Here is a 13,495-nt window from a genome sequence, read left to right on the forward strand (position 1 = left end):
TTTCTATTATAGTTAAGAAAAACCTGTTTTGCAAATTGTTTTTTCACTGATCAACATAGAGGTAAATTTTGATAATGGACCAAATTCAGGTGAATTGGAAACTTTGGAAGGACTTTTGGTTTGGGTTCTTAGTAAGATCCAAAATAGGTACTTTTAGAATACTTTCTTCTTTATGAGATCTAAAATGGCTACACAGCAGTCTTCTATTTCACAGGAGATATTTTTGGATGGAAATACAACTTGGGTAATTTTTTTTGAGTTGACATTTTTGTTCACAATTCGTTTTTAAGTTTTCCTCAGTAAGGTAGCTTTAGTTGTAGAGCCCAAGGCACAGAACTACAGAGCAGAAACCTAAAATGGCTTTGTTTGTACTATTTTGGGAGTGATAAATGAGGCTGTTTTCATGAATGGGATGAACCTATATGTAACAGAGTGTTTTAGAAGGAATATTCTTATGGGTAAAGACATCTGAAATTGGTGGTTTGCCATGAGGTTTGTAGTGTTAATACATCAAAGTTTCATAATTTCATACATTTAGTCATCCTTCTTTGCTGTAGAAATTGGTATTTTGTCTAGCTAGGATTAAGAACAAGTGGATTTTGTTTTAGGAAAAAAAATAAAAATGCTCCACTTTTACTCTCATTTCTACAATTTGTCTATGCATGGGTGAAGACTGTTTCTCCCTAGGAGTTTTCTTTTCATGGATGCTAATGTTTCTGTAAGTGACCTGTGTTTTAAAAACCCTAGTTTAGCAGAAAATAATAGCAATGCCTTCCAGAGGAAAAGAAAACTTAAGTAAAATGCCAAATAATGGTAACTTTGTCTCTATTTGCCTAGAATAAACAAACAAATAAACACCCAAACAGATTTTTTCCTCCAAGAAAAGTGATAAGTGAAATGCACTTGGAATTTTTCTGAAGTTATTTACAGTTTATTTGTGCATCTTACTAGGTAGACCGCTGCCTCTAATCAAAGTCAGATTACTCTCTTTCTGAGTCAATTTTTGTGCTCTGGGATATCTGTAGAGAGACAACTAACAACTGCCCTGAGAGATTTCATATTAATGAATATTATGTTAACTAGAATGTATAAGTGGGACTGCATATAGGAGTGCTCATTTTACATTTTGCCTTGTCTAATTTGATAAAGTGAATGAGCATCAAGGAAAGGTGATAAATAATATTGCTTTGTGGCTTTAATATATTGCCATTTAATCAAAGATTGCATGCCATTTTGTCTTTAAATACCCTTATGAGGTAGCTTGGAGAGATCTCTGCCCTTTTCAATCTGTGACAGATTTCCTAGTTAAGAGCAAAAAAGTCTATTGCTGAAAAATATGCATAATTAACAGGAAAGTATAATAAAGTTGTTGCTTAAACTACTAAAACTTTGGGATATTTGCATTGACCAGTTTAAGGTCTAATTTATCAGCTTGTAGCACATTTATGTTTGTGAAGAAAAGATGCCAGAATTTCCTTATTCTACTTGAAAATAGATGCTACAGACTGTACCAGGAGATGCAAGACTATGATGGCCTGTTCTTTTTTTTTTTCCCCAGCTCTATCAGTGTTGCTACCAACAACCAGTGAATTCATCAGATAAAATGATAGAAGGTATTTCAGTGTCGAGGGAGAGATTCTAGTAAGCATATTACATTAGATAATTTAAATGCTCCCCATAACATACTGTAGACTGCCTCTACTGAGAATATAAGTTAAATTTATATAGCATTGAAAAGTTATACATTTTTATTAAACACCACTAATCTTTCCTCTATGAGAGTCTCTCCTAGTTATTCCTAGGAAATTCTTCAATGCAATCTTCCAAAGCATTAGAATTTTTCCCCCTCTGGTTTGACAGAGCCCTGTGGGTAATGTGCTTACTCTACAAACTATGGCAACAGAGGGAAAGAAAACCATAATGCTCCTCTATCAGACCATGCCATTAGCTGTTGGGAAACCAGAGCTCAGTTACAAATGACTTCTAAAAACCTCAGCTCAGATAAGTACAATCAAATCATACACAGCAGGAATCACACAGCATCAGTGGATGATTCCTACTCTGTTCCTAAAGTTTCTTTCTGATTTTTAAGATTTTATAATTACCATGACCTGTGAGACCTTTCTTAAGGGAAATTTTCAACTGGGGAAAAATAGTAGAAGCTGGCTTTCTATAATTTAAAATAGTGCAAAATCAGTGATGGTTTTCTTTATAAGTACTTCATTATATTAAAAATATCTACCTTATAGAGGTTTTCAGTTTAAGGTACACTCCCATTTAATTTTTACATCTTTAGAGATGCAGAAGACAAAATGTGATTTGTAGACTAGCAAGCTATACTGTAAATATATTCTTAACCCTATATATTGCTCTTTTGAGTTGTTTTCCATTTTATAAGAAAAGCAAGTGGCTTCTCTGTCAGCAATAGAGAGGTCCTCATTAAGTATGAAAAAAAACTGATCAGAAAAAGTGTTCATTATGACTCAAAGACTCGTAAAATATAGTCAATGATGAGAGCCACTCTGGGAATGAATGATGCTTATCTCGGTGCTTACTTTAAGCTTCTTTACAAACAGTCTCCCTAGCTTCTCACTTTCACTAACAAAAGGGTCTATGGCTCTTCCTTTGTGCTTGGAAATTCAGGAGCACCTCCCACTGCAAAGATTAGGTTATGAATCTGACAAATGAGAACCCGGTCTTCAAGTGCAATGTATTTGCCTATGATCAGGTTTGCTAGCAGTTGAGAATCTATAGTTTTGCAACACCATGTGATTCTCTCTGCTGTATTCTAAATCACAGAATATGTGGTATTATTCCACTTGTTCTATCACACCTACTTACAGACTTCTTGATTTCTGAGATGTGGGCTCATCTCTCAATATCCTTCCAGTGTCATTTCAAATGTTGCCTGATCTAACTCCACAACACTTCAAACACAGAATACCACCTCTTGTGCTCCTAAGTAAAACGTGATGGTGGATTAATCTTGGTCCTTTAGTTGAGAAATCAAGATAATTTACTGCTGCTATACCCATACACAGTCCCTCCCCTGCTGGACCTCATGCAATATGGCTTTGTTGCTTTCACTTATGATTTTGCTGCTTTCATTTGGGTCAATATCATTGTAGTTATTTTGTAGACAAAGTAGTAAAAAACTTGATTTTTCCCTATCCAGTATATCTGCAGCCCACCGATTTAAAATATTAGCATAAAGGTCCGCACCACAGTGATGATGTTCAATTTCATATTGAGATTGAAGACGGGGAAATAGCAAGGGCATGCCAATTCAGCCATAAATATGTTTTGGGTCAATGTCATAAAGTTGTCACAAAATTTTGGTAATTGAGAAAGAGCTAAAACCTTTTTTGTTTGTTTGTTTTTTGTTTTTAAAGGGAAGAAAAGTGCTTCTGAGGCTCTTTTGGAATAAGTAACAGTTTTCAGATTCACTTTTACAAAGATTGCCAATATCATTCGCAGACACCAACAAAGCAGACTGAACAGAAAGATCTCTGTGGTAGGATGCCGAGCAAATCGTTGACTTCTCCAATCTCTAAGAGACAATATCTAAATGTGAGTCTCACGGCATTGTATTTTCTGCTTCATCATAAGATTTGCAAACACAAGACATAAAATTATGTTTATTTACTAACCAATACAGAATATGCTAGGCCCTTTGCCTGGAAGCCAGATTTCGCTTCTGAGATTTTCCAAAGTCCATTCTAGAAGAGGTGGCTGTTACTGATACCCAGGGAAGGCATTTCTTAAATTGCTTACCTGGGGATGGAACTTTCTGTGGACTTTAGGCCCTTAAGACCAAAAGCCATGAGGCATTTATGAATAGGTGATGTAAGAAATTTTAATAAAAGTTGCAATAACCCTGAAAATAGTGTCTTTAATAACCTATGTACTATTAATAACAATGCATGCATAGTGCCGTGCATTCATAACTATTTGGTCATAAAAATATGTGACTGTAATTATGATATTTACAGTCAACTTATAAAAATACATGTAATTCTGATTGGCAATAGTTAATCCTTAGCTCTAACCACAAGCCTAGAAGGATTAGCTTATTACGGGAAAGTGCGATAGATAATTACAAAATGGACAAAGCTTTTACTCTCTTGAATTTAACATTCACGAATAACTGTAATAGCATCATAAAACATTTGTCATCATTATTCTTCTCACCTCACAAGGTAAAAACCTAAATTCTGTGGAAATAAATGGGAATCAAATAGGAAAGAGCCACTTACATGATACAACAACAGAGGAGAATAGTTCTTTCATAGAATACTCATGCACAACCTTCAAAGAGGTTCATAGTCACTGCAAGAATTCCTGGGAAGACATCTAAACATGACTTTAATTAAAAAGAATTAAGGCTGGTCTAAAGAATCAAATCTCTAAGGTATGATTACCTTTAACCATAAGCAGTAAAAAAATCTTTTAGCTGATCTCTCTGTAATTTAGGTGAGTACCTCTTTGAAGTTTATTAACATCAAAGAGAGTGGAGCTCACATGGCACTTTCTAATTCAATTTTAAATTCTGATGGAAGGAAATAAATCCACATTCCAGTTTAAATACAGAAAAGGAGTAGGTTTTTCAAACTTTATAACCTCTTACTTTAAGGGCATACATGTTTCAATTAAATAAAATATTACACAAAGCTGACATATTTCCCACAAATTTCTCCTCTTCTAGGAGTTGACTGGTCATCTGCTGACAATAGATAAGTTCCTAATTTGAATGGCATTAGTACTTTATAAATGAACAAAACAATGAGTGTAAACTTGAAAAACTAGGAAAAGGTACACACAAGCTACCAAAAAAGTTGGGATTGGGGGTGACCTACAAATCATGATCTCATATCTTAGGATGTATCTTAGTATTCAGGAAATGGAATTCTTGGAAGCATCTGTTTCACAGTGAGGTTGGGAGGTCAGATGATGCTCTGTTAGATTCTTCTTAGGATTAAATTACTCCCTAGGACTGCGTTAGGACACTTTAGGCGGTATATTAACTCTTCCAGAGCAAATAATTCCATTTCAGTAAATTATTGCTACAGTTCTCTAAAGAGTACTACGGTGTCCTGGAAAAGATAATGTTCCTTCCAAAATGCCCTCTAGTCACTCGAACAATGAGAAATTCATATTTATCTTAGACACTTTGATTCTTGAAGACATAAACTAAAAAAGAAGAACTGTTTTTCCCTATCCAAACAGAGACTATCTGGATGGAGACATAATATTAGATCTGCCCTGGTCATTTGGCAGTATATGCCATTTCCTCCATGTGCTTTTCACAACTGGCATGCTTGATTCTTTCCCTGCAAATCAGCCTGCCATTCTTCTTTGCATGCAGAATGGTCTATAAGAACCAAGAAAAAACCAACCCCAATAGCCAATCTTTTAAAAAATAGGTCAATGAGTGGAGCATGGCACACAATGGGAAGAAAAGGAGTGATAGTTAATTAACTTTCTCAGTGATTATCTCCCATATTTTGAAGGGGATGCGAAAAAACTAAAAATCTTTACAAATGATGGGTAATCGGTAAGAGGAATTCTCCTCCCTGCAGCCCACCAGAAAACCCCCACTCAAACAAAAAATCAAAACCCAAACCAAAAACCTCCTCTGAAACTTCTACTTCAGATATGAGATCATGGTCTGGAGGCTACTCGTACCAAATACCAGTTCATTCTAGTACAGCAGTTCATGAGGCAAAAGGCTAGGAGTATTTGTGACATGACTTCACAAATAATGTAAAAACAATAACCCTATGATTATGGGCAATAATTTTCCACACTCAAATCTATAGATATTGCACTGAAACTGACACAATGGAGAAGACATAGATCATTTCCTGTTGAAACCCAATTACCTCAAGGTAAAACAAAACAAACTCCATTTAATAAATGAAATACTACTTAAATGTTTTTATTTTAGGGTGTGTTCCCTTTCACCTTTATATTCTGGAAAGTTATATGTCTAAGTATACTTGTTTTGTTACTTCATTAGTCTATGAACTTCATTTCCAGAGACTATAACGAGAATGGAATGGTTTGTATCTTTTTTCTGAACATAATTGAGTCAAGGAGTTTTGTTATTTTAGATATTATTATTAATTTGATTAAAACATAGAACCAAAGTTGATGGGAAATAGTAGCTTTCTTCTAGGTAAAAGAGCTTACTAGCAGATTTTATAATCATTGGACATTTATTCTGTCCTACCTGGAAATAAATTATGTTACTGCTTGGCATGGGAAAAGGCATTTTCTATTAACTTCCTGTGACAGGACGCACAGCAACAGTCCAAGTAAGCACCCAACAGGTGCTTGGAAGTAGTTTTAAACTTTAACTTAATGAAAACATTTACCTCAGTACTTTTGTTTGAGAAAGAATTCAGCAGCAGTTATAGTTAATATCCCGCCTGTGGAGAGCTGCGATCACCCTAGGAGGTGGGCCAACTGAGGAGCACTTTCCAGGTAACAAGAGCAACACTACAAGAAGCTACAAATGGTACTGCAGTAGGTATATTGAACACTACTATAGTGATCATGGCCTGGGTTATGTTCCAAATACTAATGCAAGGAATACACTAGAGTTTATAGGATTAGAATAGTTTCCTTACACTAAGAACCAGTAGATGGCGTGTGATGAGTGGGTATGGTCCATTTTATTCTATTTCACTCTACGAGTTTCCTAGTTATGTCTCCTTTCTCCTATGTTAATTATCTATATTCCATGGCAGTTATTTTCCCTATCTAAAATAAGAACGGTGTAACTATGGAGTACCCCAACTCACATACACATACTTGTGCACCCTTAGACTCATGTATGGATAATCTGTGTAAAGTACTCATTTGCAGTTGGGTGAGCTCACTGAAAGCAGCCATATCAGCCTTCCAAATACAGTAAAAGCCAATGAAAATCCGTATCAATTGTTTATTTCTAATATGAAACAGTAAACCTTGTCCATGTGGTAATTAATTCAAATGCCTTCTGTGTTTTTTTGCAAAGTCATCCAAAGCAAAAGTCTAGATGACTGCTGACATGATATGCATAATCTAATGAACTCACATCTCTGTTTATTTTGCTCATCCCACAGTTGAATGACACTCTTACTGCTGAGACACTTGGGTTGATTTAGAATGGCTATTAATGAATCTATAAATTTGGCTAAGGTTGATTTGACTTTCTAGGGAAAGGCCAGCCTATCTTCAAATGGACACCTCCCTCCACATAAACGTCAATGTACCCTAAAGACAAAACTAAGTATATGTATATACGGGATATATACATATATATGTACACATAAAATGGATTGGGAAGTCCTTTGGTTTAGACAGTATTAAATATGTACTTCCCAAGTGCATAGGTTTCCTTTGACCAACCTGTTCAAAAAACAAGCATGAAAATTGCCATGGCACATTTCCTATGTCTTTCCCCCTATTTGAAGGACACCTTTCCTTGTTTCTCCATCACTCCTAAGCATTTTACTTTTAAAAGCAGCTGGTTCTTTTGGCCTTCTATCTTAACACTCCATTGATTCATCCATTCCTTGGAAGAGCTCTCAGATTACATCCAGAGACTTGTTTTTAGAGGAGAACAAGGTTGCAAATAACTGTTTCCTCTTTTTTTATTCCCTCTTCCCCCCCAAGAAGCAGACACCTTGAAGTGTCATGAATAATGCACTCTTGATCTGACTTGCCTTGTTACCCCTGGCCAGCCCAAGCAGCTGAGGTCTGAGCTTTACTTGCCCTGCATCATTGTGCAATACTGGAAAAGAAAAATAATCCACAGGTCTGTACCCCTCATACTGTGGTGACGTGATCCGGGTTCTCTTGAATTTCTATGCATTCAATTTCCTCTCTCTCCTTTCGCTTGGCACGTTTCTTTTTCTTGTGGTGCTTTTTGGAAGGGGGGAAAAATGTTAGGAACACAGGTAAAATAACAAAACAGTGCAGAAGTGTGCAACCCCCAGTGAGCAGCAAGCATTTGAACAGTGTGAAGGTCAGGTTCGAAGGCACAAATAGAAGGGGGACTAACCCAATAAGAAAAGAAGTAACATTTTGCAAAATGGCTGTCCCATGCTCTTGCAAGGAGCTTTTTATACATTGTGTTCGGGTGTGCTCAGTTGCTAATACAAATGTGAAAAGCAGTGGTGCACAGTGGTCAATGGCGAAATTCAAGGTGTAGATAAGGCACAAGATAGAAATGCAATCCATGTCGACGTTCCATAATGTCATTAAGCCCAGAACGCCCAGCTCAATTGAGGTGACGCTAAGAATTAGCCAGAAGTTTCCCAGAGGGTGGATCACTAGGAAAAAAGTCAGGATTAACACCAGGAGAACACCAAAGCCTGCAATCAGAACAGGCACTGTGACAGACAAGCTGTAATGGTCCATGAAGACAAAGGAGGGGTTGAACACGATGAATCGGATGCTCTTTGAGAGGGATAGGGGCCTCAGCTTTTCCAACACTTCTATGACTTCTTTCTGCTTGTCTCTGCTAGTCCTGGCCACCAGATACAAGCGAGAAGCAATGATATTGCTTTCATCCCCTGCCTTGGAGAAGATGATATCATTTCGAAAATGCTGGAATTCTGGCTTTTTTAAAAATGAGCTTTGCAGGACACCGATGAAGTCACTTTTGTTATTGGCACTGATGTTGCTGACTTTCAGGAACTGGTAGTACTGCTCCACCCAGGACACTGCAGTGAATCCACTACACAGTCTTCTTAGGTCATCCTGGACGCTGCTGTTCCAGTACTCTAGGGGCTCATAGACATAGAATCCTATCACAGGGCTATAGTTGCTGAAATATTTCTGCTGAACCATGGCATAGGAAACACTTGGCGAATCACTGGCTAGTAGATTGATGATGTTGGCTCCGTCACTGATCTGTAAGCACCCCATGAAGGAGAAGGAGGCATAAATGAGATAGAGGATGACAACAAATGGCTTCACGTATATATTGGTAATCCATTCATTATAATGTTCACGGAGGAAGTGCTGAATGAAATGGTGCTGGTAGGGGTTCGTCTCATGATGGGACGTCTGTTGATGCCCATCACTCATCACTGTCTGGAACCACACAGGTTTGCGATCCAGGTATTCTGCAGAAGGGATCTTACAGCAAAAGATGCTGTGGTAGCGGTTTTGCTCTAGTTGGCCAGCAAAAACCAGACAGGAGCCAAAGAAAGAGAAAATGTAGAAGTAGTTCAAAAGAATGGAGACACACATGTTTTGACAGAAGACCTTCACAGCCTCTATGTTTGTGAATGGGCTGGCACCCATGCCAAAAGTGATGAAGTACAGGGAGCTGGTCATGGTATAGGTGACCATCACATCAGAATAGGCATCTGCTATCCTGTCTTTGAAGGGCAAATTCTCTTTGGTTCTCCGCCATCCAGACAGAAGCTCAAACACTCCTTTAGTTCCATGACCTAATGTTTTAAAAAAAGAAAATAATAATTATTTTTATTTCCTCCTATGGCTCAAGTGAATTCCTTATAGTTTATCTATGCTAAATGGCACTTTATACTCTAATCTTCAAAGGGCTATGATTTTCCTATCAGGCCTCAAAAGTTGAGTTATGGACAGGATATATTTCGTCCCTGTTTCACTTTAGCAAAGCCCAAATTTATTGATATTCTGGGAAAAATGAAACATGTATTGTCTGTTCTATTAATATGACAAGTTGTAAATATAATGTTACATTATTACATGATTTTTTCCCCCTGAACACATATTGTCTTCCTAAATAGACAGTAAATTGTCAACGGCAGGGGCTGTTATTTGTGTGCCTTCAAATGACCCTTAACATCATGTCAAGTGCTTGGTTAACTGATTCATTGACTGACAGTTCCTAACTTTTGTTTCAAGCTGATTTATATGCTGATTTAGGAAATTATAAAAGTATGTTAAACCCTTAAAATGGCTCTAAACCGATTTTATAATGTTGATAACTACTTGGTGGCCAAATGGCTTAGAAACCAATTTCCAAAGACTTGATTAATTAGCTCCAGATGTGAGTTTAAAAAAAAAAAATCTGCCACATCACATAAAAGACAGGGCAAGACCTTAGGGGTGAAAAATCTTAGCAAGCACTTCCTTTGGGCTCCTCATAGAGCTCTGATTCACGTGAGATGGATGCTGACTAAATGCTTTTGACTGCCTCATTAAAGTGAATGAAGAACACTTGTTTTAAACCAATGTTTGTGTACCTTTTGATAAGAGTAAGTAGGCAAAAGGCTTAGTCAACAAATATTACTTGAACACCCAGTGTATGCCAGACTCTGGTAGCTACTGAGCTGTAATTTTGAGGAATTTCACAGCTCTTAAGATACTACCACTTTCTTACTAGCAAAAGAAGAAAGCAGCTGAGTAAACAAAGGTATTATACTATATCTGCAATTTCCCCTTTTTTCACTTCCCTGAATTGGACCTGTCAATGACCATCCATAATATATCAATTGGTAGCTTTCTGAGTGAGTGGAAATCTTCATAGATCACTCTTGCCCTTGTGGGCATAGCAATACTACATAGGAATCTTTTCTGTGAATGGATACAAGCTGTGCTTGGGCTGTTCTCCAAGAAATCCATTAGACAAAGACATAGCTGAAAGGCACAAAATCAACTAGTTTATGAAAACCTGGAAAATGGACTTAAATGTGGCGCTTAGATATTGGAGTTAGGTGTTACAAACTTAATTTACTTAGTAGTGCTTTAACAAAGATATGATAGCTGGGGTCTTACTGCAATTACTCTGAATTTGCATTGCCGATAGCTTTGCTAACTGACCTGTATAATTCTTCCCTTTCTTTTATTTGAGACTACAATGTACATACTTAAAAATATTATTTCCCAGCCTAGTTTTCAACTAGAGGTGGTTCACGTGACATAGTTCCGGACAATGCAGTGTAACTGAAGGTCATCTAAGGATGCTTGTTAGGAAACCAGAGGGCATTTTGTTTGAAATAGTATAATGAAGCCACTAGGAAGAGTTCTTGTCTGCCTCCTTGTGGAATTCTCTTCTAAGAAAACCAAATCTTGGCTAAGCTATTGTAGGTAAGGCTGTTACTTGCAGCTGAATACATTCCTAACCAACAACGTTTCGTAGGTCAGTTAACATTTACCAAAACCTCTTTTAAGATGATCTAAGAATTCTTGTTTCATAGTTAATTTGACTATAGTATTTATAGACTTAAATGTATATAATGCAAATATTTGATTTTTAAAGACACATTGGCCAAACTTTTGGTAGTTTTTATCAATTATTAATAGTTACTAAAGGAAGCTAGGCATTGGAATTCTTTTTACCTCTAATGTAAAGCCTATTTATTCTTCAAAGCTGTCTCTTATGGGTCTCCAATCAGGAAAGATATGTTTATCATAACAAGTAGAAAGGTTCGTGTAAACTGTATTTAGGAAAAGGCATGTTTTTTTCATTTGGAGGTAATGAACTGTTCCTTCTTGCATTTTATCATGAGCTCAACATATGTGTATTACATTTAGTCTAATGATTCTTAACAATGTTAATTGTTCATTCCTATCTTTGGCAAAACTCCTTGAAGAGACAGAATACAGTGCTTGCTCTATTATTCCCTTGACTAAAATACAATGTTAGAATAAGGGTTAAGGCAATTAAAATAATTATTTAATGAGAGCACCTCTCTTCAGAAATGAGGACTCCTGCTATCTTTGTAGTCACAAGGTGGGGAAAGGCTACACAGAGCTACAGCTAAATTTGGCTTGCCTTTGATAGTGGTCATTTTTATGGAACATTAGGTACACTATGTAGGCCAGATTTTTGCTTTATGTAGTACAAAGGCCTGTAGGTGTAGGAAGATGATACTAAACCATATTAGATTAGGTAATCACTTTAAATGTGGTTGAGACTGAAAATACAATTTCCAAACTTTGTTTGGAGATGGCATATTTTATCCCACTCATATGTTTAGATATTTTATAGGATTTTCCTACTGATATTCACTCATTTGACTGTCACAATAATCTGCCCATTTGCTAGCAGTTCAAATGTATTGCCTGCTCCAGCCAAGGTAATTTTCTTTCACTGCCCTGTGTGCATGTTCCTAATTAGTCTTATCTTCTTAGCTTTGTTTATGTTATTTTCTGTCCCTTAAAATACTTTCCTCAATTCTGGTCATATTAAAATTCTATTCATTGGTCTGTTAAGGGTCAGTTCAAGTCTCCTATTTGCTATAAATCCATTTCTAATGATTCCAGTCATATACATATATATATATATATATATATATATAAGTTCCTTAAATTTTTATTGCACTAACTAGTCACTCATCTTGGCCCTCAACCATGTGCTGTTTTGCTCTGGAATTAAATGGTTTTCTCAAGATATGTTCTATCTCTTGGTTGGATGGCAAATTCTTCATGGCTAGGGAATGCATTTTATCTTACCTTTATACTCGGCAGGACATCTGGTAAAGTGATAGATGCCTAAAAGATGCCCATTAACTTCTTTTTGAATTAAATAAACTATAATTCTTGATTCTAGATGGGTCCAAAAATGGATCTTTTTATTACTTATTCTAAAATTTATTATACATCTTTATACCTATATAAATATAGATTGTATCCAGAAGAGCTATACACTATTTACTTTCATTCAATCCAATATATATTTATTTAGAGTTTGTTATATAAGAACTTTTGCTGGCCGGTATATAAGATATAAAGGTAAACAAGAAACACAATCTTTTTCAACATCTGTCCAGAAAGTCATTTTCACTTAAGTAATTCTGAGACCAAGATTATAGCTTCTAATGCAACTGCTTTAAAAATAGGGATATATACCTAAAAAATTATATTGGCACTTGTAACAAAGCCCTCAATACTTCTCTAAAAATAAAGAAGCAAGAGCATGAGTAAAGAAGAGAATATGTCAGAGTGATTTTTCTTTTTGTAGATGTTACTTCTATTGTCATACAATGAGAAAATATACTACTGTGAAAACAGCTTAATTATTTATTTTAAGCTCCTGCTAATGCATATAGAATGTCTATATTTATTAAAATACTAGATATTCTTAGGATTTTAGATTTAAAAATAACTAATTAATTAATATGAAATAACTGTGTATAGTATCAATGGAATTAATTGTATGGAGAGATAAAAGTTTAATAAAAGTTTTATTTGTTTAATCCAGGGTTTCCCAACTGGGCACTATTGACACTTTGGGCTGGATAATTCCTTATTTTTGGGGACTGTCACGAACTTTGGAGGATGTTTAGCACCATTCCACTACCCACTAGATGCCAGTTGCACACCCCACAGTTGTAACAACTAAATATTTCTTCAGACATTGTCAAATGTTGCCTGTGGGGTGAATTTTGCTTCAATTGAAAATTATTGGTTTAGTCAAAAGAAAAAGAAATAATATACTCACTCATACACACACGTACTTAATTATCTGTTTCTGATTATAAAATTAGGATACATTTCCATGGAAAAT

The 13,495-nt window shown here is 36.0% G+C and overlaps 1 protein-coding gene across 2 annotated transcripts in view; it reads right to left on the minus strand.

Moving 5' to 3' along the window:
- Nucleotides 1–3,505: 3,505 nt before the first annotated feature.
- Nucleotides 3,506–13,495, minus strand: part of PTCHD4 (patched domain containing 4) — a 206,177-nt gene continuing 196,187 nt past the window's right edge. For both annotated transcript variants that reach the window (XM_063724827.1, XM_054557615.2), the window contains one exon: nucleotides 3,506–9,449. In XM_063724827.1, coding sequence (XP_063580897.1) covers nucleotides 7,816–9,449 — 1,634 coding nt within the window. In that variant the 3' untranslated portion in view covers nucleotides 3,506–7,815. The remainder of the gene's footprint in view (nucleotides 9,450–13,495) is intronic.

The sequence above is a fragment of the Pongo abelii genome, chromosome 5, assembly GCF_028885655.2.
Source record: "Pongo abelii isolate AG06213 chromosome 5, NHGRI_mPonAbe1-v2.0_pri, whole genome shotgun sequence".
NCBI lineage: Eukaryota > Metazoa > Chordata > Mammalia > Primates > Hominidae > Pongo > Pongo abelii.